Here is a 25,088-nt window from a genome sequence, read left to right as displayed (position 1 = left end):
TAGGAAAAGCATTTCTTTGGATCGCCCCGACGGCAGGCGAGCCCTGAAGCCACCCCCATCGATCCAAGCGCCCGCGCTGCCCGCATTCCCCCGGCTCCTCCCCCAGCTCTCGCCACCTCCCCCAAGCCGCGGCTGCTGCCCGCCCCTGCCGCCCTTAAGCAAGATGGCGGCGGGGGCGTCTCCCGTGGTGCCGCGCGGCGGCCGCTCGCGCTCAGTGGTTGTTGCGTCACGATGGCGGCGGCGGCGGGAAATGCGAGTGAGGGCCGAGCGCGGAGCGTCTGAGGGGCCGGGCCGCCATGGACGCCCTGGGCTGTATGAAGGCGCTGCTCCTCGCAGCCGCCGAGTACCGCGCTGCCAAGACAGCGCACAACGCCGCTCTCCTGCAGCGCAGTGTGGAGGTAGGTGCGGCGCCCGTCCCGGGCCCGGGGGGTGGCTGTGGTGTCCGTTATGATAATGTTTTACGGTGTGTTTACAAAGGTGTGTTGTGAGTCTATATGCACCCAGGGCAAGCAGATTGTATGTGTAAGAGGGATTTATTTTTTTCTTTATCCCCAAAATTCTGGCCCGCATGCATCATTTCAAAGTTTAAAAAATAGCGTGTGAATGACGAATTGATCTCGTGTCTGGAGTTTTCCGCGTATTCAAACGTGTTTTCTGCTTAGGAGGTGGGCCAGTGCATTTCCCTGATCTTCAGGTACAGCTTTGTGTTATGCCTTTGAATTAATCTCCGAGTTACCTGTTTCAAATTCAAATTTATTTTGATTGTTAGAATTTGATTTATTTTTATTTATTTATTATATATATTTATAAATTTGAAATTTATTTGATTGCTAGATTGTTTATATGAGAGTTAGTATCTTGTTTTGTTTTCTTCTCTATATCTCTTTTAAGAGACACAGAGGGAATACACAAAATCATCATGATGTGTTTCCATTATGTGAAATATAAATCGTGTATTGGTGTGAAGGTGTATAATTTTTGGCTTTTTCTTATATCGGGTTCCTCGAGGTCAGGTTCCATTTTTCCATCCCAGTCACAGAGTGCTCCCAAAACAAGCACTGACTGCTGCAGCTCCTCCCCGGGGAGTGCCACCTTTGGGTCCCTGTCCACACCTTCGCAAGGCAGGCTGATTGCTACGTGTTTGTGTTGAGCCATCTGTTGGGCTCTTCTTTCAAAATAAATAAACTTGTACTTTCCATGCATAAAGGAATGACAAACAGATTTTTTTTTTTCTTTTACTCCTGGTTTTGGGTTTTTTTTTCCCCAGCAGATGTGAACATAAATGTCCCGTTAGAATGTGGCTTACATTCTCAGTTTGTCAAGTAGGACAAAATGTATTTCCTACAACTCTGGACTTCTATGTCAGTTACATTATTGCAGTTGAGTAAGTAAGATTGTTTCTCTCCTTTCATCTCCAGGTTTTCTCTGGACTGAAGCTTACCCGTTTTTTTGCCTCAAACCAGATTCTCCCTAGTGAATGTGTCAGTTGCCTTGTAGAACTCCTGGAGGACACTAATATAAAACCTTCTCTGGCCTTGTCTGTGGTTACTTTGCTATCACAGCTAGGTAAGGTTTGCATCTGAACTTTTTATCTTTTGTCTGGGCAAGGGAAGATAAGACAGATGCTGATTCTGTGGCGTGGGTGATGAATGTCTTGGAAGAAGTATAAGATGTGAAAGACAAAGTATTTTTCATCGTAGTGGAGTGCTTGGCTAAGCCACCTGTTAAGAAGTTTTGCAGTGAGAAGGAAATTTGAAGCCATCCCTGTGAATGACAATGATCATGCTTTGTCAGAATTTGTTTATCCACTGGGTAGGGTGACAAATTATTCTCTTGTCCTTTATTTTTGGAGCTGGAAAAGACTACATATTTTATCAAGTGAGAAACCTGGCTAGGGTATGCAGGATTAGGGAGAAGTCATGTCACATCCTCAACTGTCATCACCTCAGTTTACCTCTCTCACTGGAGTGTTTGCTGGCAGTGTGAGCTCTCTAATAGCCTGGCCTATGTGCATCAGGTTTCCCAACTGCAAAAGAAGTTCTGCTGCCTTTTGCTTGTGTTTTCAGATGCCTTTTGGGGTCTTTTCCCCTGTCTACTTACTAGAAATGGGACTTCATTGTCCAGGGAGCTCTGTGCTCAGAGCACGACCTACACATACAGAGATAAGTTATCCCATCACTGCTTTGTTTCTCATCATATACAAGTAGTTTTTCAATATTTGAGTCCTTTATGATGCTCCCTTGTTAATCTTCTCTGATTCATGGAATTTAAGCTACTCTGACTTCCTTTTATGTTTTTGAAACAATTACTGTAAAATTATTGCTGGGGTTCAGTCTGGAAAATTTTAAGAATTAAGTCCTCTTGCTCTACCTGTTTTGCTGTATCTCTTTGAGGATTGCCTAAGCAGAACTGGCTTCTATTTATTTATGTAACTAATGCTAGATAACCCTATCAGCTTATCAGTTTGAGTCTACCTTTCCACCGTAGCATGAGGCAAGAAACTGAGCTCATTGAGTTTAAGATCAAAGCCTTGGAAGTGCAGGTTTCAAGATCTCAGAAATGAAACTTGGTAGGTAGGAGCTAGACTATTCTTTCAGTGTCCAAGCATCCTAAGGAAATGGGTTAGTGTTGTAACTGTAAGTCCAGAAGTGAGGTAGAGAGGCAAGTGCACAGGAGCTGTCATTTATTTGTGGTTACCTTTAAAACATATATGAGGAACTGGTTAGAGACTGGCTTCTGCTTCAGCTGGTAGCTAATACAACAGTTTCTTTTGCTATTAGATGGGGTTTTTGCTAATAATTCCTAAATTCCAGCTTCAGACACAGAGACCAGAGAAGCTCTCCAGGACACCTACAATCTGACCAGCGTGCTGGCAGGAGTGGTTCATCGAAGTTCTACTAATCTGAGTGACCCAGTCTTATTACAGGTAAAGGAACTAATGCTTAATAATGTTTGGCTACTGTTGCATAATAAACATTATACTGTATGCATATAATAACCCTTCAAAAACTCTGTTGGAAATAATGTGTCGAGGGAAAGTTGATCATATCTATTCACTGTATTTTCTGTATGAGGTGGGTATGACAGGAATTTAACTATTTATAGAGTTCTTTGTGCTCTCTTTAATCTTGATGTACTTCTCACCTGCTCTAATCAAAAAACCAAAAAAAAAATAAAAAATCCCACAAAGCAAAAAATAACAACCAACCCAAAAAAATGCTGCTTTTAAAAAATAATTTCAAGAAGTCACTGCTTGAGAGCTCAGAAGATTGATTTCCAGTTGAGGTATTTGTCTGTTTCTCCTGACACAAGCCTGTTTCATAACACAAGACTGGAGATCATTTTGTCTAATCACTACTTTGACAGGTAACTGTGAAGGAGTGAAAGGAAAGGTGTGGCTGCCTGTTTTCATGGGAGGTTTGCAGACCATGTATGGCCTCCTCTGTTGCTGTTAGTGCTATCTGCCAGTGTATGCCAGGTGCTGTATTAATCAAAGCTTACAGTGAATGTTTGATCTCACCAATTTTAATCTGCCCTTTAAGTTTTCTCTACTTTTTTCAAATAAGCCCAGGTTGTTCCCTAAGCTTCCAGCAAATACTTGCTGTTGCCTACTGTCACTTGTCTTTTCCTGAAAAGCAGAAAATTAATTTATTAGTAGTCATGTGGCTCTTGTTCTGTGGAAAATAAGTTAGGCATCCAGTAAATATCCCTTTTCTTGTGGTTTGCTTAATTGTCAAAACACTAGGAGTACCACAAGATCTAGGGATCCAAGTGATGGCAAGTCAGTAGGAGAGATTTTGTAGCCACCAGATAAATCCAAACTTCAGACGTTAAGCTCTTAGATGTCTAAATTGCAAGGTTTTGTTTTAACTGCTAACCTCTGCTGTGATTTTTGTCATGTTTGAGTGTATTGACTTCAGTTATATTCAGAAGAGTGCTATATGAAGGTCTTTGCTACCCTTAGATCTCTTGGCAGTCTTTAGAGCAAACCTGTTTTGCTGTAAACGTCCTTTCTACAAGAGAAAGAATTATTTGTCCAATCACTGCTTCAGGTTATGAAGTTCCATCCTCCTTGTTTGCTCTCTTCAATTTGCCATTTATGCTTTTTGGGCTTGAAGCTGCAACAGTGTCCTTGGTTCTCGGGCTGGAAAAGGATTGTTTTGTCTATCTACCCTGTGAAGAGAACTTACTAACAATTAATATGTAGCTCAGAGTTACACACCAAGGCAGTACAGAATCTGAAAAATATGAAAGCTAAAACTTGAGGCATCAAATGGTCTGAAATGGTAATTCCTCTGTCAAAATAAAGTCTTAATAATCTTTTTGGGCTTTTACTAAGTACATCAGTATGTTAGGACATTACAATGTGCTTGCAGCAGCTTGTGTAATTGTTGTTAATGTTGGAGTTTGAAAAGTTATGATGTTTTGATATTTGTCCTTTCAGTTTCCTCTTTTGCAACATTCCTTCTGGGATGGTGTAGGACAGGCATGTGAACAGCTTTCTGTTTCCTCAGGGTATTCAGTTGCTGCAGAGACTAACCTACAACATTCCCATCTATTGTGCTGGCACCAACATCGATGGATTGATTTTGTTTCTAATGCATCGTGTGTAAGTGTGTATTCGGTGTCTTTTCTTATGGGAAACAATGAACTAAGTTTCTAAACTTTCTGAAGGCCATTAGAGTACTGTTCTAACCTGGTCTCCAGAGTGAGCTGTGCTCTGAAGTTAACAGACTTTCCTTTGAAAACCATGTCCTTGTTACAGATTGTCAAATGCAGTGACTGGGACTTTGGGTGGTGGAATACTACTTGGCCTCAGCCCACCTCCACACCTCTGGGAGCAGGGAGCTAAGAGAAAAGCCGTGAGGAAATTCATTCTTGTCACTAGAAGCAGACTTGTTAGATTAATAAAAATATGATTCAAGTGCCCTTGTAAAAAATCTAATGAATCTTAGAAGTACGTGTAATAAACGACCTCTGATAGCAGTGATCTCTAATACTTAGGGGTTTTCCAGATGTACTCAGTTAAGAGCTGCCCACACAGCATGGATTACAATCTGAATTTTGTTTTGCATGGTGAAATGGTGTCTCATTAAAAAACAAGCTCCTGCCATCACAAAACAAGCTAAAAGTCCCCCAACTACCTAGCTCTCCCAGCCCCCACCCTACAATTTCTTGTAATTAAATTCAAGATGCTTCAATGAAAACATCTTTTGGGCTTTTCTTTTAAGTCAATCCACTGAAGATGAGTTAACAGTACCATGTTTAGGACTCCTGGCAAACCTCTGTCGTCACAACTTGTCTATTCAAAGTCAAATAAAATCTTCGGTAAGAGTTTTGTTTTGGTGTCATGATTCTCTGTCTTAAGGGGAAGATAATTAACTCTAGGTAATTACCTTAGTACTTCTTAAACACTTTTTCTCAGTGATAACCCTGACCTGCTTGTTCTGCCAAATGGGCAGTTGTTTCTCCCATGTTGGAGAAAATAACCAGTAGAACAGGAAGTTGGGTATTCTCTCCCTTGTTACATTGCTGTGTTGTTGTGCCCTGGCTTGTTTTATGCGTTTAGTTTTAGCAACTGTTCTCTGCCACTGAAAGGTGAATTTAAAATTTGATCATTCTTCTGTAGAAAAACTAAATGTAATTAAAATAAAACTATAGTAGATGAATTTTTGGTAAGCAAGATGGAGATTTGCCTTTCAAAAGATAAATCAATAAAATAGCACTGATTTTCATGTTATGGCCCTTGAATCCTCAAATACATATATATATCTGAATTGTTTGGTTCCTGCATCTTCATAAATCAGTGCAAACATTTTTTTAATTCAGAAAGAGAAATTAATCTACATAAATGTAAATGTTGTTCTGTTTACCTTGGAGGAGAGGCAGGGGGCAAAAAACCAGGAGAAGCTATTGTCAGCTCTGATCATTAATCAGAGAAGGGATGGGAGTCAATTTTCAGTGATTATTTTCTCTTATAGGCTTTAGCAAAATTACTTTCTCATCTTTCTTTTAAATTATAATGGAATTTCTTCCTTGATTGGTTCTCTGTTGTTTTGGGGTGTTTTTTCTCGTTTTTCCTTACAGATTTTGAAAGAGAACATTAACATCAATGCCAGTATTGTGCAGTAGAGAACAATGAAATAGCTTACCTAGAGAACTTACCATACTAACTTATTTTTGTATTATTCATTATTTGTATGGCTTATGTATAAATATGTCAAACCTGTAAATTTGGTGGGTTTGTTATACCTTTGTTTCTCCTTTTTGTTGTAGAATAATGTGAAGAGTTTCTATCGTACCTTAATAAGTTTCTTGGCCCATAGCAATTTGACCATGGTTGTGTTTGCACTTTCGATATTATCAAGCCTTACTCTAAATGAAGAAGTAGGAGAAAAAGTAAGTGAGTCTTTGAAGTTGTTTCTATTCTTAAGTTGTAGATAAAACCAACTGTCACACTGGCCAAATAAAATTCTAATTCCAGCTAGTTTCAATAAGCAAGACACCCAGCAAAATATGTGCCTATACATAACTTTCTTCTTCCTTTTAGCTCTTTCACGCTCGAAATATCCATCAGACATTTCAGTTAATATTCAACATTGTTGTAAATGGAGATACTCTGACAAGAAAATATTCTGTTGATCTACTCATGGATCTTCTGAAGAACCCCAAAGTTGCAGATTATCTTGCCAGGTATGGCTTCATTTCCTAAAACTATTTTTCCTAAGCTCTAGTTCTGTTTATCTGTTGTATGCTATTTGAATTCTAAACCAAGCACTGGGAAAAAAAATCCCAAGATGCTTTTAGAATGTTGCTAGCTGATTATATTTATAACTGCTATATCTGAACCTAAAGGGTTGTTGAGTTACTAGTTTGACACAGAAGTGAGACTCAAACCCTGTTTTTTCCATTGTCACTGAAGAAATATTGAACACCCTGTACTGTAATTTTTTATCTGGACAGTATTGGTAGTCAGACAACAAGATGAGTAGCTATCCTGCCTTTTAAAGTGCTGTATATTCTTGAAGTGGAATAGTATGGTTGAAGTTGCAAGAAGTAATAATTTTACAGGGGGGGGGTGTTAGAGTTGTTCTGTGGAGAGTAGTTCTAGTACTCTAGTAGTTCTGCAAATTCCACTAGCAGAATTTAGGTGCTGATTTTCAATTGAAATCAAGCAGTAAGAATAGATGAAAAATCAGAACTTATTTTAAGGAATTTGCTTTCATTGTTAGAATTTTTTCAATGGTTGGGCTGTTCATTTTTGTTCTTTTCTGTTTTGTTTTTTTTGTAGAAATTAAATTATCAAAACTATCACTGTACTTGAGGTGTTTGGGGGTAAGAAGAATAGAGGGCATTTTCATTCATCACTTGATTTAAATGTCTAAATGTGCTGAAATTTCAATTGTATTTATAATTTTTTTCTTCTCTATGCATGCTGTAGATACAAGCACTTTACCTCTTGCCTTGGTCAAGTGTTAGACCTTCTTCATGGAAGGGATCCTGATTCATCATCTAAGGTATTTATACTTTTTCAGTTAAAGGCTAAGAGGCTACAATCCTAATCAAGTTTCTCTTCTGTTTGTGTACAAGGGTTGGTAATGAGATACATTGACTTCAGGGTTCTTTAATGCCCTAGAGAATTCACAAGTTTATATTTTCTAGTTATTCAAAAGGCTGTTAGGTTGAATTTGTAATGTTGGGGTTTTGGCCAGATTGTGTGTCTGCTTTCAGGCAACAGATATAAAGGCAAAAAGCCAACATAAACACCTTTTGTGCTTTGGTTAATAAGAAATTTTGGTATTTACCAGGAATGCAGTGTATTTCCCTTTGCTCTCTAAACCTTGAATTAATACTTCTCAAACTTCAACTGGTGATCAGGGAGCCCTGATGCTAATTTCAAACACGCAGAGGTAAGTGTTCTCACCTTAGCTGAATAGATGCCACTTCTGTTTAAGCAGTGAACTGTTATGTTCAGCTTTGTCTCACTACTACTTTACGTGAATGAAAAATTGGCTATCTGTCACTAAAGGCTAAAATATGAAATATGAAAATGAAAATATATTTGTGAAACACATCTGGGGCTCTTTTCGATGAATGTGTTACACATACTAGTTAATAATAGATGCTACTGTTTCTCTCTGTGTGATTTTTGTTGTTGTTTATTTGGTTTATTTAGAGAGGCATATTGACAAGGAGCTCTCCAGGGTGGTTTTCTCTTTCCATGCTCAGATAATGGGTGTGCATCCATTCCTGTCTCAGAATGTTTTCTCTTTGATAGCTTTCTTCATGCTGAGTGTATACATGTTTGTACTTTTACTGTATCATTAGCTAGCAGTCATGTCTGAAGAAAGCAATACACTGAATACTGACACAAGTCTTCACCACTCCAATGAACTGTTTCTGCTGCTGACTTGGCTTTAAAGAAAGAAAATTATTCCTCAGAACTTTCAAGTGCTAAAAGGAGTTGCATAGAATTTGCATATCTTTTTAGAGCTGTGTTATGGGAGTTGCAGTTTCTGTATAAGTTCTTGGTTTAAAAGCATTTGAACTCCACTTCACACAGATCTTAGAGCTGCTGCTTGCCTTCTGCTCTGTGCTAGAACTGCGTCACACCCTGCGGCAGGCGATACTGGAACCAGCTGGCTTGCCAGTCTCTGGAAACACCAGACTTGTCACTCGCTCCAAGAGTTTTGAACCATCTGTTGCATTGGTGCACTTGTCAAACCAACCATTGGAAGGCTCTGAAGACTGTTCAGGTCTAGCACTGCAGCTATTCAAAGAGATTTTTGAGGTACCAGGACTGATAACTGAGTATAAAAAGCTTCTTAGTAGCTCTTACTTTTAAACAACTATTATAATTTGACTTGAAAAATAGCTTATACAAAACAATAAATAAATAATATAATAAATATTATTTTATATATATAATACAATATAATAATAAATTTCATTGTAAAATAGTTATGTTGAAATAAATGTACTTCATACAACAACCGTTCTTTTAAAGATGTGAAGTATTTTAGAAATATGTCTGCATTGTAAGTGGAAGACATGGCAGTTTATGAAGTCATAAGGCTGCTAGAAAACTACCAGAATTCCTTTCTAGGACTTTCAGAAATGAGGAAGTTCCTGCTGTTTCTGTTCCCTTTAAACTTCCTCCTCCAGTATGATACTGGTCAGCCATCTTAAACCTGAAATAGCAAGAGGCTGAGAAAGCAGGAACACAGACCTGTACAGGAAGGGGTAGAGTAAGCTTGGCTTCCTTGTGCTGTACTTTTAAATATTGACATAAAATGAAATGTCTTTTTTACAGGATGTTATTAACAGTAAGAATGGCAAATCAGCTGAACACTTTATGGATCTTTTGCTGCCTGTTCTTCTTGATCATCTTCAGATGCCAGAGCAGATTGTGGATGAGCTATTAGTGAAGAAAAAGTGTGAAAGAATGGTCAAGGCTATTAATGTCCTGACAAATATCCTTTTTATGTACTTATTGGCAGCTGATACATTATTCTTCCACCATGATCTGCTCTTAATGTTAAGACTTGTCCAGCTTGGGTCACTTGAATAACTTCTAATGACAGTAACTGCCCTAATTTTACTTAGAAGTGTCATCCTGCAAGATTTAGAGTAGCTTTCTAATTGCTGTGAAATTATTTTGTAATACAGTGGTGCAGGATAAAATGTTGTGGCTATTCAACAGAACAGAAGCACTTTGTAGATCAAAAATGAAGATGAGTGTTTTCTATATAAATTGTGTGGGGAATTTGGGTGGCCATCTTCTTGATTCATGTAGTATTGTTGCCTAGTCAAGTCAAGTGAAACTCCCAGCCAAATACAATACAAATTTAGATCAGAGGAAAAAAGCAAAATAATTTAGAATGATACAATTTTACACTCCTCATTGAGTCCTTAGTGTCCACAGTAAGTTTTGTAAGAAGGGCATGACTGCAGGGTACAGTCCTGCATCTAAGCTGAGTTCTGTGGAAAAGTTCCTGCTAGATCACTTCTAGATACCTGGTTCTTGTATTAGGGACTCCCTGGTCCCTGCCTTTTGTTCACTGTGTTTCTTTATGCCACCTGTTTTACTGAGGTTTTTCTTCACTGTCTGTTTCCAACAATTATGTGAAAAGTGAAGCTTATTTGACATCTCAGTTAGGCATGATTTCAGTTCTTAATGTTGTTGGGTATTAAAAGCATTTTTAGAGGCTCTTGTGCTTTGATGCCCTAACTTTTGTGTCCGTATTATTACAAAATGTTGCCTTTTGGTGCCAATGCCAATACCAATTTATTCTTAACTCTCCCTACTGCTCTGCAGAGACGACACACTGAAAACTCATGTCTCAAAGGTTCTGACTGCCAGCCAGTGCACATATCTGATAGAACACCAGTTTCCTTATAGTGGGATTGATACCGGTTTTGGGACAAAATTGGGGGACTCTAAAATGTGGTGAGCACACATATTTATCCAAAATCTAATTAAGCATGACTGGTGTGAGAGTTATCATATAGTTGCAATGGAAATAATATGCTAGTTGTATCATTTAAATGCATATAAGTCAATATTGGTATTAAATCAAACCTAGGATTTTTGTGGAATAAAAAGTAATCTTGCTGGTCAGTTCATTCAGATAATGTTTTTGGCATAAGCTGGAGATCCACTTATGTGGAACAATGACCTTAAACCTCATATAGTAGTTCAGGCTGATCCAAGTTAAAGCTTACTAAATTACATGCTCATGGCATGTAATTTATCATTTTGATTTTATATAGAGTTCCAAAATATCACACATCACTATGGAGGGCAGTTTTTGCACTGAAAATTAAATACACATTCCTTTGGCTCAGAGTCATTATACCTAAAAGTCAATATAGCTATAAGTTACATGGCCAAAACCCAGTGAAATATAATTGGACCTATAATTAAATCCTCCTCACTTTCAACTTGGAAGTGGTGTTTTTGTCTTCATTGTTGGCATGCTGGAGAAGCTCAGGCACATGTCCAGGGAGCTCAGTATGATGTCTTTGGTTCTAGCATTGTTGCCTTGCTAGATATATTTATTTTCTTTGTGAAGGTATTTATTAGTTCTTTTAAACTGACTGAATTTGTCAGTACTGATTTGACATATCTCACCTTTTTTTTTTCATACAATTTTTTCTACTTGGATATTTAAAAGCAAACTTGCTGCTGATATTATTTTGAAAACGCTTGATCTTATGAGGAAATTGCAGCAGGATGTACCTGGTATGAAGGTCAGCTTCTACAAAATGTTACAGGTATGATTTTAAAATGTTTTATGAAATGTATCTGTGAAATAAAGTGTCACTGCACTTATAGTTATAAGTAGTTTACTTATAAGTAGTTTTACTTATAACTGTTTTGCATGGTTATCTCTGAAGTGGTAAAGCTTCTAAGAAAATACAGTCCCTTATGCACAATTCCTAAAGGTTGTTTCACTATTAATTCTTCTAAAACAGTAGTTTGCTTTTACTCCAGTCATCTGTTTTGGTAATGCATATGAAATCATATTTTAGCTGCCTGGTAAGACTTTAAGACTGCATTATGATTTCAGTTTAAAGGCAGCAAACCAGAAAAGAATTACCACAACAATATAATTATTTGTGGGGTGGTTACTATTAAATATGTACATCTAATTTGGAACTTTGCATGGCCAAAACAGTTTCTGGCACTTATTGGTCAGATAATACCTTAATTACAGTAAATTACTAGTAATTTACATTATAGACGGAAAAACAATCCAGACAGTCAAACACTTCTTGCTGTTTTGGAGATTTTTCCATCTAGAATGGGAATTGTGTAATTTAATGGGTAACAATGAGCTTTACAGTCCATGATTAATCTTTATAACTTCAGCTAGTGACCTTTCATGTTGAGTATCAAGCACTTGAAAACTTGCAGGAATTAACCAGCCTCTTTACCTGTTGTGTTGCCTTTAATGTAAAAAATTATTTTAAATACTCAGAAGTATAAGCTATTTTTAAAATCACTTGTCTTTGTGGACTTCAGGCTCAGAAACTTAGAAGGGCAAACTTTAAGAATGTAACTTAAGTTTTGAATAAAACATTTCTGTGTCTATGGGCCTTGATATTGTTGTTATTGTTGTCTGCTGTATCTTGTTTTGACCTAACTAATTTCTTTTTTAGGATCAGCGCTTGATTACACCTTTGACATTTGCTTTAACATCAAACCATGGAGAGCAAGTCCAAGTGGGGCTTAAAATACTGTTTGAGGCTGCACCCTTACCAGATTTTCCTGCCATAGTGTAATTATTTTTGTGATACTCTGGTTAGATTTGACATTTTTATGGGCTTAATGATATTCATGTTTTTTGGAGTACTATTTTCAGCTCATCAGGGACAGAAAATTTAGAAAAATTGTTTTGTTTCTGCTTTATGTGCACTTATGAAACAGCAGTGATCCTGGAGGCCAGAGGAAGCCTTCACAATGCTGATAGTGTTCATTTTATGTCAGCTCCTAGAGAGCAGAGGAGCAATTGACTCCTGTCCCTAAGTACTTATTTGTCTGAAGTCTGTGCTTGGAATTTGGGGTGCATCGAATATTCTGTCAGATTTCTCTCTAATGAACTCTATCAGATGTGTCATTCTTCAGTTCCTAAAGCTTTGCTCACCCTTTTGCAGTAGCTTCCAAGAAAGATCAGACTAGGGTAAGACACAGGCAGATGGCAGTTCAGGTAGTATTTAAGGTGGTTTAAACAATGGAAAAGGTATTGAGGAACTCTGATGGAATCCTTACTCCCGTAAATGTAGTAAAATCCAAAAAAAATATTTTAAATTGTATCACAACCTGGAGTTGAACCTGACAGATGTCAAGGCAACAAGAAAGACCATTACATCAGCAGCAAAAGCCAAACATGAAAATGTGTGCCTTTCTGCTGAGTGGGGCAGGGGACCTGTAGACAAAAGACTTTGATAAGGTTGACAAACTGAATGCCTTGCTTGATCTTCACTAACAAGGATTCCCAAAGGCAGAGCAATGTCCCTGAGAGCAATGGGAAAGCCTCCCAAAGGAGGCAAGGCATACTATGGGTGGCACAGTGTCAGGTTATGGAACATTTAAACTAACTGGGTGTACAGAAGTCCAGAAGACCTGACAGGATGTGCCCTTGAGTGCTTAGAGGGTTGCCTGTTTTCATTCCAAGGCCACTCCAGAATGTCTTGGAAAATTCCTGGTGACTGGGAGAGGTTCCTGAAGACTAGAAGAAAACAAGTGTAACTTATGTCTTCAAGAATGGCAAAGATGATCAGTAGCACCCTGATCTGCTGTTGGAAGAGTCCTGAAGACAGGGCAAAGGAGGTGATCATTCCCCTCTGCTCAGCTGTGGTGACACCACACCTGTAGTGTTGTGTTCAGGCCTGGGCTCTCCAGAGCAAGAGCTATATGGACAGCCTAGAGTGAGTCTAGTGAAGGGTTTGAGGTATGAGCATGTATTACACAAGGTGAGACAGCAAGAGTTAAGTTTGCTTACTTTTGGGAAGACTTGCAGGGTTATTATCAGTGAGTTGAAATGTCTGATAGAATAGAACAAAAGAGATAGAGCCAGGCTTCTCAGTGGTATCCACTAGATGTAGGCACAAACTGAATTAAAAGAACAAACATTTTTGATTTCTTTAAATATCAGAAAAGAAACCCTTTTATAGTAAACATGGAAAACATTGCCCAGGGAAGTTGTGGAGACTTCATCCTTTGAGAGAGTCAAAATTACAAGGCATAGTCCTGGGCAACCTGCTAAGAGCAGGAGAGTTGAACTAGGTGGTCTGTAGATGTGTCCCTTTCAACCTTAATTATTCTATAATTATATAGGCTTGTGGATATAAGAAACATTTTTATAATGGCCTGTAATGAAATGTCTGGCTGAAGGAATGAAGGATCTGTACAATCAGATATGTCTGGAATAGTACAATGGAACAGCCAAATAACATGTCTATAAATGCAAGTTAAAAATAGGTTATGCCCACTTAGGAAGCAATTGAGACAGCACTTCAATGAAGTGGTTGGGATAGCTTAGTAATTAAGGAATTTATCAAGAGCAAAAATTTTATAGCTGGTGCCTCTAAAATCAGCTCTTATTGTTTACCATTCTTGTTTGAAACATGTTATTGGTACCTGCCTTGAAAATACCTGCCACAAATTACATACAGACACTGGAATATAGGTGCAGAAATTACTTTTTTCTAAGTTTTTAGTTCTCTTCCCTATACAGATTTAAACAGATATCACTTTTAACTGCCTACTTTTACAAAATCAAATGTGCTGTACTCAATACAGTATTTTAAAATAGAATTGCAGACAAGGAAAATTGTAGACTGAGGTTTATTGGTTGCATTCTGCCATTTCTTGATTCAATCTTAGTTTTATGCTCAATAAAAATTATTACTAAATTCTTCCTCAATCTTCTTTGAGACAAACAGTGGCCTAGATAAGTTGAATAATAACAGGTGAAATAACCTGTTTCTCAGGTTCATAAGAGACATGATCTTTTGCTCAAAAAGAGCTGAGCACTATGACCTTTTTGATGAGATTCTGTATTTGTCTCTAAAAGTCAGCCATGATACACAGTTTGTTTTTCCTTTTTCTGTATCTCGGGCCAGTTTGAGCACATGTCCAATACACATGTTCATAATGTATGGTAATGCAAATGTGACTTAATTTTGTTGTGAAGTTGTTCTTCTCTTCAATCCTTGTAATGCTATTTGTAGCAGGTTGTGTCATTAATAGCCTCATGTTTATACAGGCTGGGTGAAAGCATTGCAGCAAATAATGCCTACAGACAACAAGAAATGCAGCACACAGCAAAGAGAATCCAAATTCAGTCACCTGTGATCAACACTACTTCAGTGATGTGTTCTTCATCCTATCCTTCAAGTAATGAATCCAAAGCTTCAAATATTGAGGAATTAATACAAAAACTTCATTCTGGACTAGAGGTTAGTAGAATTTATATACCCTTGTGAAACTTTTGACATTTTTTTTACTGGGAGGGATGGAAATAAAAATCAAAGTGTCAGACTACTGTATGTGTAACAGTTAAGTTTTGTTTAGATTCCTGTCTGTTTGAAATGTGCTCTTTTTACTGAGCTCCTGAGCAGAATTTAAAGATGCTATATTGAGCTACTACTGAAGGTAGGGCTCCTTACTGAGGGCCCTCTCCAGTGGGTTCCAGTCACCTCAGCTGTCAGATGTGGAGGCAGGAGCCAGGTACAGTCCAACTGCCGAGACAAGCTGGGACATACAAGGAACCTCCTCCCTCTGCTTCCTAAGATATAGCCTGTAATAAAATAGAGATGCTGAGCTGCTTTAGAAAAGTGTGGTGTATCTCTTGTGTGCCTAAACACACACACTGACATTCTCCTTTTGTTGGCTATAGCTGACTCTAGCATTTGCAATTCAGCTTTTGTGGCCTTCTTGGAAAGGTGCTGTTATTATCTCAGAAGGCAGTTTTTACTTCTCTCTGCAGCATCTTGCATTGTGAATGAGACACCTGACCAGGCACCACATACCATGTTCTGCTGCTTTGTGGGCCATCCTGGCAGATACTGAATATATCTCCTCTCCCTTTTCTGTTCAAAGCAAGTTAGCTGCTTTGTAGCTGCTTTAGACTGAGAGGTGGATTGTTGACTCTGTTTTCTTTTGGCTTAAAAGAACAGTGTGCAAATTAGGAAAATGAATAGAAAGTTTATCAATAAGAGCTTGATATCTGTATTAGTGGTATTGCCTCCAGCCTTAGCTTTGCAACTCTTATCTCTTTGTTGTAACTGATAAAAGTGAAACTCAGAGAGCTACCAGCTCCAGTCAGATGCCAGAATAACAGTGAAAAAGGCCAGATGAGTCTTCCTTGGCTTACTTTTTACTTTGCCACTATATGCTCCCATTGATCATCCTTTTCAGGACTGCACGTGACATCTGTGGGTGCATTGCTGTGTTTATATTGATGTAAATCAAAGCAACCACAGGTACCTACACAGCACTAATGCAGCAGCTTCCAGTAATGCTACAGATTGTAAACCTACTTTGATTTTTTTTAAGGGGAAAAAATTGATGAATTGTTGAGTGATTCTTTTCTTAGACTGTCTAATTAGTAATTCAAAATCAATATACACATTCACTTAAAATATCCAGTACTTGAGTTCTGTCTGTATACTGTGTGAAGCTCAAATGCTTGTAAAAATATAATGGAGAAAACACTTTTCATAGTGAACAGTATCACTGTTCAGAGAGAATGAAGGGAATTTAGAGCTTTTCTTAGAGTAATTTCTATGTCCTTTGGCTATTTTAAGTTTGCAAGTACTTTGTTTTATACTTTAGAGACAGAAAAATGAGCTGAGAACTGGAGCTCCACAGGGTCACCTGTTAATTTGCAAACATCATTCTTACATAGTGGTTCAGGATGGTGCAGAGATGGTGGCTTTTCTGTAGTTGTTCAATGTATGAACAGCTGGCATAGTTTGCACTTGGTTGTGCATCAGCATCTGTGAACAGCTGCTCAGAACTGTTGTTACAACAGCACTGACTAAGAGAAAATATCCTGAAATCATTAAGTAGCATTCTCACTTGACTGGGCATATCCTTTAATAAACACTTAGGACTTGTGCCACACACAGTGCATTTCCTCTAGTAAGTTGCTGGGTTAACACAGTAGGTTCTGTAGGTCCTCAATAGTATCCTTAGAGTATCCTAGAAAAACTTTCCTGGGCCTTTTCTCTTCATTTGTGTGTTGAGAAGGCCATGGAGTATGAACAAGGAGTTTTAACCATATGCATTTTGTGCTGTTAATGTTAGGGCAGATTTTTTTTAGGTGTCCTATGAGGGGCCTGCTAATTCTCCAGCAAAGACTAGACCAAGGGGAATGATCTTCAAATGGTGATTTTACCTTTTTATAGTGCTGTACTGATAGTCTTCTGTAGATGACTCCTATTAAGCCTAACAGGTTCAATTAAGCCTAAAAGGTTCAACTTTTCTCAAGGATCAGATAGATACCTTTGAGTAGATAGCCTCAGATACAAAAATGAGAATTTAAAAAGCCTAGTGGCAGATGGAGCTCTTTAGGCACACATTACTTGTGTAAGTAGAAATTTCCAATATCAGTAATTGGAAAAGTTTTCCACAGATGAAGGAGCCCTTGGCTGATGTGAGGATATCTGACATAATGGATGTCTATGAGCAGAAGCTGTTGGCATTAGCGGTGAGTACAGCCTAATGTGTGTGGGGATGCTGTGGTTGGTCCTTTCAGAAAGTGTTAATGAGAAATGCTCTCCCTATATGCAGTCTAAGGAAACGAGGCTGCAGGATCTTCTGGAAGTAAAGGCAGTATCTCTGGCTCAGGCTGAGAGGCTGATGGCTCAGTACCGGTGTCAGAGAGCCCAGGCTGAATCTGAGGTGAGTAGAGGAGCTTCAAGGTGGGACTGAGTAGTGATTGCCTGGGTAGCTTTAACTGTGATTGCATGTGGAAACTATACTGCTTATCTTTTAGCTGCATTTGCAAGTTAGGGCAGTCTTAATTTTCACCATGAACATCCTGTTTGCCTCTGGATTGTTCTTTGGCACAGTTTTCTTTAGTGTCCTTTCCCTTACAGGAAGTCAACAAAACCAGCCTACTCTGCTTATTATTGTTTATTAACCATTAGCACTAATTCAGCAATATTAAAAATTAATCAATCCACTTACTAGAATTCTCTATAGAATTTGCTGGTATATAAAAAACTGTTTCCTGTTTGTATCTTTTGATTCGCTGGTCAGAGGTGAACTTTCAAATAAAGTTTCCTTTTGTGGTGTCTGTATTTGAGCTGCACATTGAAAAGTGTGAGAATAATTTATATTCTTTAAGGGTTATAATAAAGATTGTGCTACTGGTTACTAAATCCGTAGCTAAAATGTATCCTCTTTTACTTTATTCTTCCCTCTTCCCTCACCTTATCTATAAACGAAGAGCTAAAGGAATTTAAAGAACCAAATAATTTGTAGTTAATAGTAGGTGAGAGAATTTATTCTCTTAGTGTAGATGGTGACATTTTGGTGTTAGATCTATAGCCTCAAGCATGCCTAATACAGCTTGAGAAACAAAATTCCCTTTAATGTATGTGGCTTTGTTTTTTCTTTTTATTTGGGGCTGTCTTTCCACTCAAAGGCAAGAGCTCTTGCTGCAATGCTGAAGGATGCAAAACGAAAAAATGAAGAGCTAAATGATTTGCTGAAAGCTCAACAGGTGGAATCTGAAAAGGCACAGACTGATATTGAACAGCTCTTTCAGCACAACAGGAAATTGCAGGCAGTTGCTGAAGAGCATGAAGTACTAAAAAAATCATCTCTTGATCTTATTCAGAGGTAAGACATGTAGGATCTCTAAACAGCTATTTCATTAAAAAGAGTTATGATGTCCTTTACTGGGCTAGGCACATTAGAGGAGCAACACTACATGCTGTGTCATGTTTTTAAGTGAAAAGTTAATTTCATGTTTCTTCTATATGCTTTTCAATAAGGTTAACCTAAGTCATTCAGGAACTCAAGTTTATGTTGCATTTAACATAATATATTAACATTCAGCTTTCAGTGGAATGAGAACTGAATTGTAGGTGCTGAAGGTCCAGTTCAGGAAATAGCACAAACTTTGTATAAAAAGGGAGCATTGTTGTATAAGACACAGAACTAACAATGCTTAGTTTCTGTTAGCATTATACCATGCTTTCAATGTCTGTCTTTGATCTTATGTGCTGTCTTGATGACATTCTTGCAAGAATCTTGCAAGAGTTCTGGAGAAAGAGCCAATATCAGTATGTTTGCATAATGTAGGACTTGGCATCATTGGTCAAGTCTGTACCAAATTTGACTTGCATTAGGTAAAAGTGAGGTACAGAGGAAGGAGGCACATTGTGTGTCCTGAATTATTTATAAGCATTATTTCTTTGGGATCTTAAGCTAAAAAGAATACGTGAGACACACAAAGTACATAAAGATAGAAAATATTTGAAATTAGAATGTGCTTTGAAAGAATAAAGACTTAAAAGAGTTTTAATTTCTCAGCTCCCATGAGCTGGTCTGGTCACTAGGTGTCAGCAAGGCAAAGAAGCTGATAACATTGAGATCAAGTTTCTTGCTTAGTAACGGGAGCAAGCATTATTACACAAGTGTGAAAGCATATTGCTGCAAATAAAGGAGTCATTGTAGGAGGAAAATGTATAAAAAATTTTTCCATTAGTAGATTTCTTGAATAAGTGTCTAGCTGTGTCTATGACATGTCACACTGTGTCATTGTTGAAGTGCCTCCATTTTTTGCTTGAATTGTATGCAGTCATACACTTTGTGAACATGTATTGTCTAATTCATGGGAAATAAATCAGCCTCTAGTATCTAACAGTTTTGAATTCTCCAAATTAGGAACAAAACTTTCTCATCCTTGCAATGTGTTTCTAAAACAAAAAATTAATTTTTAAAACAACCTTCATGCTTCAAATGCAGTGTTTCTTAAAAACAATCAGTTAACTGACATCAGGGGATAGAATATGCCTTTTGGTAGGAAGGTAGGAAAAAGTTTGCTTAGAGCATGAAATCTGCCTCATAAGCCTGTATTAATTACACACTGCCTTGTCTTCAGTAGGTTCAGTTTTTAGTATCACAAGACAAGGTCATAGACTAACATAAAGGGTCCCTTAAAAGATGACTGACACACACAAACTGTTATAGATTAGCTCTTTGCAAACTTCTAAAGGTACTTAGAGTTTTGTCAATTCCTGAAAGTTTTCTATTGGAGGGAGGTTGCTTCCTGTTCATGAATAATTCATTATATGTAAGGGATCCTCTGAAGCTTGGCTGGTTTGTTTGTCTGTTTTCTTCAAGTGAAGCATTGGAACAGGCTGGCGAGGGAAGTGGCTGAGTCACCCTCCCTGGGGTATCTAAAAGATGTGTAGATGGGGCATTTAGGGACGTGGTTTAGTGGGGGACTTGGCAGTGCTGGATTAATGGTTTGATTCAATGATCTAAAGGGTCTTTTCCAACCTAAATGATTCTATAATTCTAAGTATGTTTATTTAAAAAACACAAACCCATAAAATCTAACACACTAAAAGCCAGCTGTCACCAAAAAACACTCAGCTGAACACCCCCCCTCCCCTTCCAAAAACATCTTGCTTGTTACTTGAGTGGAATGACTGCACAGATCATGTCAAATATTTTTATTTAGCAAACTATTAGAATAAAAGGTCTCTTCAAAGCAATTACATTTCATTTGTAGGTATGAAAGACAATATAAAGATCTACAGATTACATGCAATTCCCTAAATAAACAAGTGGAAGCAATGACGAAACTAAATGAGTCACTCAAGCAGCAGAATGACAGGTAAGTTCAGGCTTTTTAAAACAAGTCGGACAATAAAACTGAATAGCACTTTAGTCTCAGTTTTTAAACTGTGCTATAAGTAACATCTGAGAAGTGAAGTTAGAGGAAGCCAAAGATGCTTCGTGGTTGGTTTATACATTTATGTTGGATGACAATCTGTAGTACTGACTTTGGTGGTTTATTTTCTTTGCTCCTTAATTGGTTGGAGATGGTGAGGGAATGTCGACAGACTTGAGCAATAGTAGGAAGAGAAAGATGATGACCCAGTTCTTAGGTACACTTGGGAGAGTGTGGAGTTGTTATTTTGGTTGTTTTCGAATTCTTCAATGCTTTTATCACCCAAAGATTTCTGTGCATTCTCTTTTAGCCTGCAAGTTTTCTCTTAATATTGTCAAATTGGGGAAAAAAAACTCAAAACAACCAACCCTACTAATATTTGTAAGTTATATTAGAAGTCGTGATGGATGGTATTCTGCCTGTGGTATAAAACATCTTCTTTCAACTATAAAACTAGCATTATCTATGTCTTCCTGAGGAGTAATTGTAATTTTTCCTTTTTGCTGGCTTAAAACAGAGGCCTGATATACCTTTCACCACTGTGAAAGGGAATATTGGGCTCTGCTTTGACAGATTTAATTTAATATGTAGCTTTCCTGAAGATGTCTTCAAAATATGTTCATAAGCAGGCCTTGTATTCCATTGAGAAATAAAATGCTATTCTTGGTTTTACTTGCAAAGTTCACTTCACCCTTCCAGGCTCTTGCCTTGTCAGTAATCAGAGCAGTCCAAATCACTGCCTTGAGTTCTAATTCAGATGGAAAATTTTCATACTGATACATTAGTTTGCTACTGAATAAATTTGGCTACTTACATCTAATGCTACAATATGCAGCTCAGGGTAATTGAGGAGATATTCTGATAAAAGCTGACCCTTGTTAATGCCAGTCTAGAGGAGCAGGTTGTTATATAGATACTCTTGAACTGCCACAGAAATGGAGACTGTGGAAATATACATCCCTCCCTCTTGCTAGAGGCTGCAGCTTAGAAACTGTGAGATAGGAAGTGGATAAACAAGTAAACAAAATGACATCAGATGCTATCTGGGCAAGGCAAGCAGCAAGTAGAGTATATGCCTTAGAAATTAATCTGGCTGGTAATGGCAAAAGTAGATTAGCTTCAGTGTAAAGTGCTCATGTTAGAGCTGTTCTGCTGGTAGATGCCAGTACCTTTGTATTAAATGGGTGTGGAAACTGAGCATTACCCGAACTAGTGAGAACTGAGGCAGGCCTGTACACAAGCTGTGACACTGTCTTATGGTGTGGTCACTTTTAAGTATTGTGTGACAATCCAGGAGACATTCAGAATGGTGTTTTTTCCTTGCAGGGATAATACCTGAAACTGGTTTTACTGATTGCATTGTCTCTTCAGGGGCATAGTAAGAGCTGAAACCTCAGCAATCTTAATCACTAATGACAGGGATTTTTACTTGTATTGAATGACAATTTTAGCTCTGCCACAGTATTTTAAATTATTTGTGTCTGTGATCAAAGGCACTGGTTTCTGGGCTTTGTGCTGCAGGTATCAGCCTTTTCAGTAGTTCCTACCATGATCAGAGAAGGGCAGTGACTGTGTCATGGTGGCAGGAAGGAAACAAGATCTATCTCTGCTCATACTATGCACATACATAGGTTTGATGACTTGAAGCTCTTGAAAGCAACTGGAAATAATACAAAAATCATTTTAGCTTCTTAGGATAGGGACATGGTGGCATATCTCATTTTAAGCATTAAAATTTATTTCTCTGCACTTTTAGCACTGCTGCACAGTTAATCAAAAGTGAGGATCACAGAAATGAATTACAGCAACAGCTACAGGAGAGAGATGGCACAATATCAAGTAAGTCACCTACCTAAAGGTCACTAAAGCTAGACAACTAACTGTATTAACTAGACGTTGTTATTATGGGCTCTAGATAAGGTGCTGTATCTTACCAAGCAACTTGTAAACCTTAAAAGTTACCACAGGTACAGAATTTAATAGTTGAATGAAACAAATACAAATTTTAATTTTTTTAGAAAGAATGCATGAAGCTGATTTCCCAGACTTCATTGAACCTCTGCATAGTGTGTCCCTTCAGGATCTTCTTGCAACATGTTCATTAGAACTATTTTCTGTAGGAACTGCAAATTAAAAGAGCTTAATTTAACTCTTTCTGCAGATGACTGGAAGCAACCACTAAAGTTTAGCAGTAGGTGGCACTACTCAGTAATTCAATTAGCAGCCATGTTGAGCCTAAAAAAAAATTAATAAAAAAAGCCCCTTGTTTCCGAGGCCAATGCAGTGTCTGTTTTCTAAGTTTGGCATCCAATCTTTTAATGTGTTCTTTCTCATAAGCCTTGCAACAGAATATAGATGTTCTGGAAGAAAAAATAAAAACTCAACAGCAAGAAAAAACAGATATGGAACAAACCATCGATATTCTTAGGAAGGAATTAAATGAAACACAGGAAGCAAGGGAAGAACTGAGTGTCAAGGTAAGGAATTACTTGCGCCTGCATTCCTGAGATTGGAGTTTTAGGTATCTGTTTAAGTGACAGAGATGGTAAATCAGTATTCTGGTGGTTAAATACCTAAAGACTCTAGAGTAGTTGATGTAGTAGTGGACAAGAACAAATTCTCTCAACTTAATTGTGTATCTCTTGAGTTTTAAGTCAGGATCAAGTTCTAATGCATAATGCTCTGTTAGGCATAGTGTGTGAGCACATAATGTTGGGAAGAGAAAAACCCTCCAAACCTGTGGCATAATGTTAAATAACAGAGTGTAACAAAATCCTCTCCAGTAGTTTTGACTAATGAAAATGTAGGTCAGCTTGCTTTCCCTTCCTTTCTCACATTGAATTAAGGCACATATGTATGCACAAAAATCCACCTGGGGTTCTTTTGATCATTGAAATTCTAACAAAAAACCATTTTTATCTCCAAGAAAAAAATGTCTTTTTTCAAAAGAGAGACCACTTTGGCTATATCAAGTTAACAAGATAATGTTAACAAAACAAAACAAAAAAATAATCCCATCCCCCTATCCCCCCTCAAGTTTCATTGCAACCTACATGTCTTGGACTGCAGGTAAGGCTCCCTCTAAAATCACAAGGTAGAGATTAATTTCACATGCAACCTGATCAGCAAATGCAAAGTGTGCAGTCTGACAAACACTTTAACTGTATTTCCATTTCCTGGGAGCAAAAGCTTAATCTCTTCAGGCAATATTATCCAGTATACAGCAAATATTTTTTTTTATCTCAGTAAATATTTACTGGTGTGATGCTTGAAATGAAATGGATGGTAGCACCATGATAACAAAGAGGTTGGTGCTTTCCTATGGTATCCAACATTTTGCAGTGTGGCAGTAGCTGTAATCATTCATGTATACCAACTGTATAGCTGAGAGAGATTTCTGAAACAAGCTTGTAACTTTAAGACTGCTTTTTAATTACTTGCCTAAGTCCACCACCAGGCCACTCAGCCTTCACTGTACTCTGTGTTTTTCAGTTGGTAATGGAGGAAACAATAAGAGTTTGTTTGTTTCTGCAGGCATCTTCTCTGGAAGTTCAAAAATCCCAGTTGGAAGAATGCTTGGCAGAAAAAGAAGCACTTGTAAATCTGCAGAAGGAAGAATTGGACAAACACTCCCTCATGATTGCAGTAATTCACAAACTAAGTGCTGGCAAGCTAAGTGCAGAAACAGTGAACCTCAGTTTGTAGGGCTCTTTCCTGTGCTTCATGTATTCTGTTAACTGAGCTAAATTACAGGGATGACTGCCAGCTTTGTACACAACACGTGCAGTTCTGTTGCCTTTTTGCATAATGCAGGTATTGCTTAGAAAGGTCAGCAACAAAAATGTTATGAGAGCTGCTGATGAGCTGCTGAATTAAGGGATTTTGTTGGAGTTTTGCAAACTCAGTTGGGAAAGAAACTGTCAGGGTTATGGGTTAAAAACTTCTAGTGTCAAAATAAGTTTGCAGACTTGGTTCTTTCCCTTTAAGTCTCTTGGTCATGGGGAAGGGGTAAGTAAATGTTGGGAGGGGTTTTGTTGTTTGGGTTGTTTTCTTCCTACCAGAAAGTGCTCAAGTAAACAAATTCTAGTAGGAAATGCCAAGCACGTTAATAACTAAATTGATAAATGCCAGTTTGACTTTGTCAAATGGTGGAATGAGGGGGCGAAAACATCAAGTTGCTTACCAGAGTAAGGTGGCAATAAGGTACATGTCTGCAGAAAATGGTAAATTAATCTTTAGCATTTGTGTGACAGAATCCAGAGTATAAAAATATTGATTTTCATTTTTTTTTTCCACTGGAAAAATATACTGTTTCAATATGCTGTTCTAAGCCAAGTGTAACTGAACTCTGGGTTGCATAGCAAATAAATGCATGGACACATCAAGACATTTGACAGCATTTCTGTGTTCTTTTGTGGCAGTGTTTTTCCAAATGGTAATGAATAGTGGTTAATGGAACTAGCAAATAAATTGATGTCTGCTTAAAATCTTGTTTAAAACATATATGTTCCTCTTTTTACTGTAAAAAAAAACCTGGAGATTTTTATACTTAATTCATGCAAAAAAGTACCTATGTAAGGGGTTTTACTTTTAGGAATCTTGATATTACCAGTTCTGTAATCAAAATAGTTTTGTAATAAAGTTCCCTGTGCTGTTTCCATA

General features: G+C 37.8%; 1 protein-coding gene across 1 annotated transcript; it reads left to right on the top strand.

Annotated features, from left to right (window-relative positions):
- The first annotated feature begins 215 nt into the window (after nt 1-215).
- Nucleotides 216-25,088, top strand: CIP2A (cellular inhibitor of PP2A). The gene is made up of 21 exons (XM_015644663.3): nt 216-398; nt 1,419-1,566; nt 2,814-2,926; nt 4,515-4,609; nt 5,232-5,328; nt 6,277-6,399; nt 6,551-6,693; nt 7,442-7,517; nt 8,564-8,791; nt 9,314-9,473; nt 10,309-10,450; nt 11,178-11,277; nt 12,166-12,284; nt 14,775-14,967; nt 17,148-17,222; nt 17,306-17,416; nt 18,165-18,361; nt 20,265-20,369; nt 22,183-22,265; nt 22,764-22,903; nt 23,961-25,088. The coding sequence occupies exons 1-21, from the start codon at nt 297-299 to the stop codon at nt 24,129-24,131; spliced, it is 2,721 nt and encodes a 906-aa protein (XP_015500149.1). The 5' UTR covers nt 216-296; the 3' UTR covers nt 24,132-25,088.

This window comes from Parus major, chromosome 1 (assembly GCF_001522545.3).
Source record: "Parus major isolate Abel chromosome 1, Parus_major1.1, whole genome shotgun sequence".
Taxonomy (NCBI): domain Eukaryota; kingdom Metazoa; phylum Chordata; class Aves; order Passeriformes; family Paridae; genus Parus; species Parus major.
Note: the sequence above shows the minus strand (reverse complement) of the source record. Positions and strands in the feature narration are given on the sequence as shown.

Coding starts and splice junctions, on each gene's coding strand:
- CIP2A (XM_015644663.3), top strand. CDS start 297: ATGGACGCCCTGGGCTGTATGAAGGCGCTGCTCCTCGCAGCCGCCGAG. Junction 17,417..18,164: donor GAGCCCAGGCTGAATCTGAG/GTGAGTAGAGGA, acceptor TTCCACTCAAAG/GCAAGAGCTCTTGCTGCAAT. Junction 22,904..23,960: donor GGGAAGAACTGAGTGTCAAG/GTAAGGAATTAC, acceptor TTGTTTCTGCAG/GCATCTTCTCTGGAAGTTCA.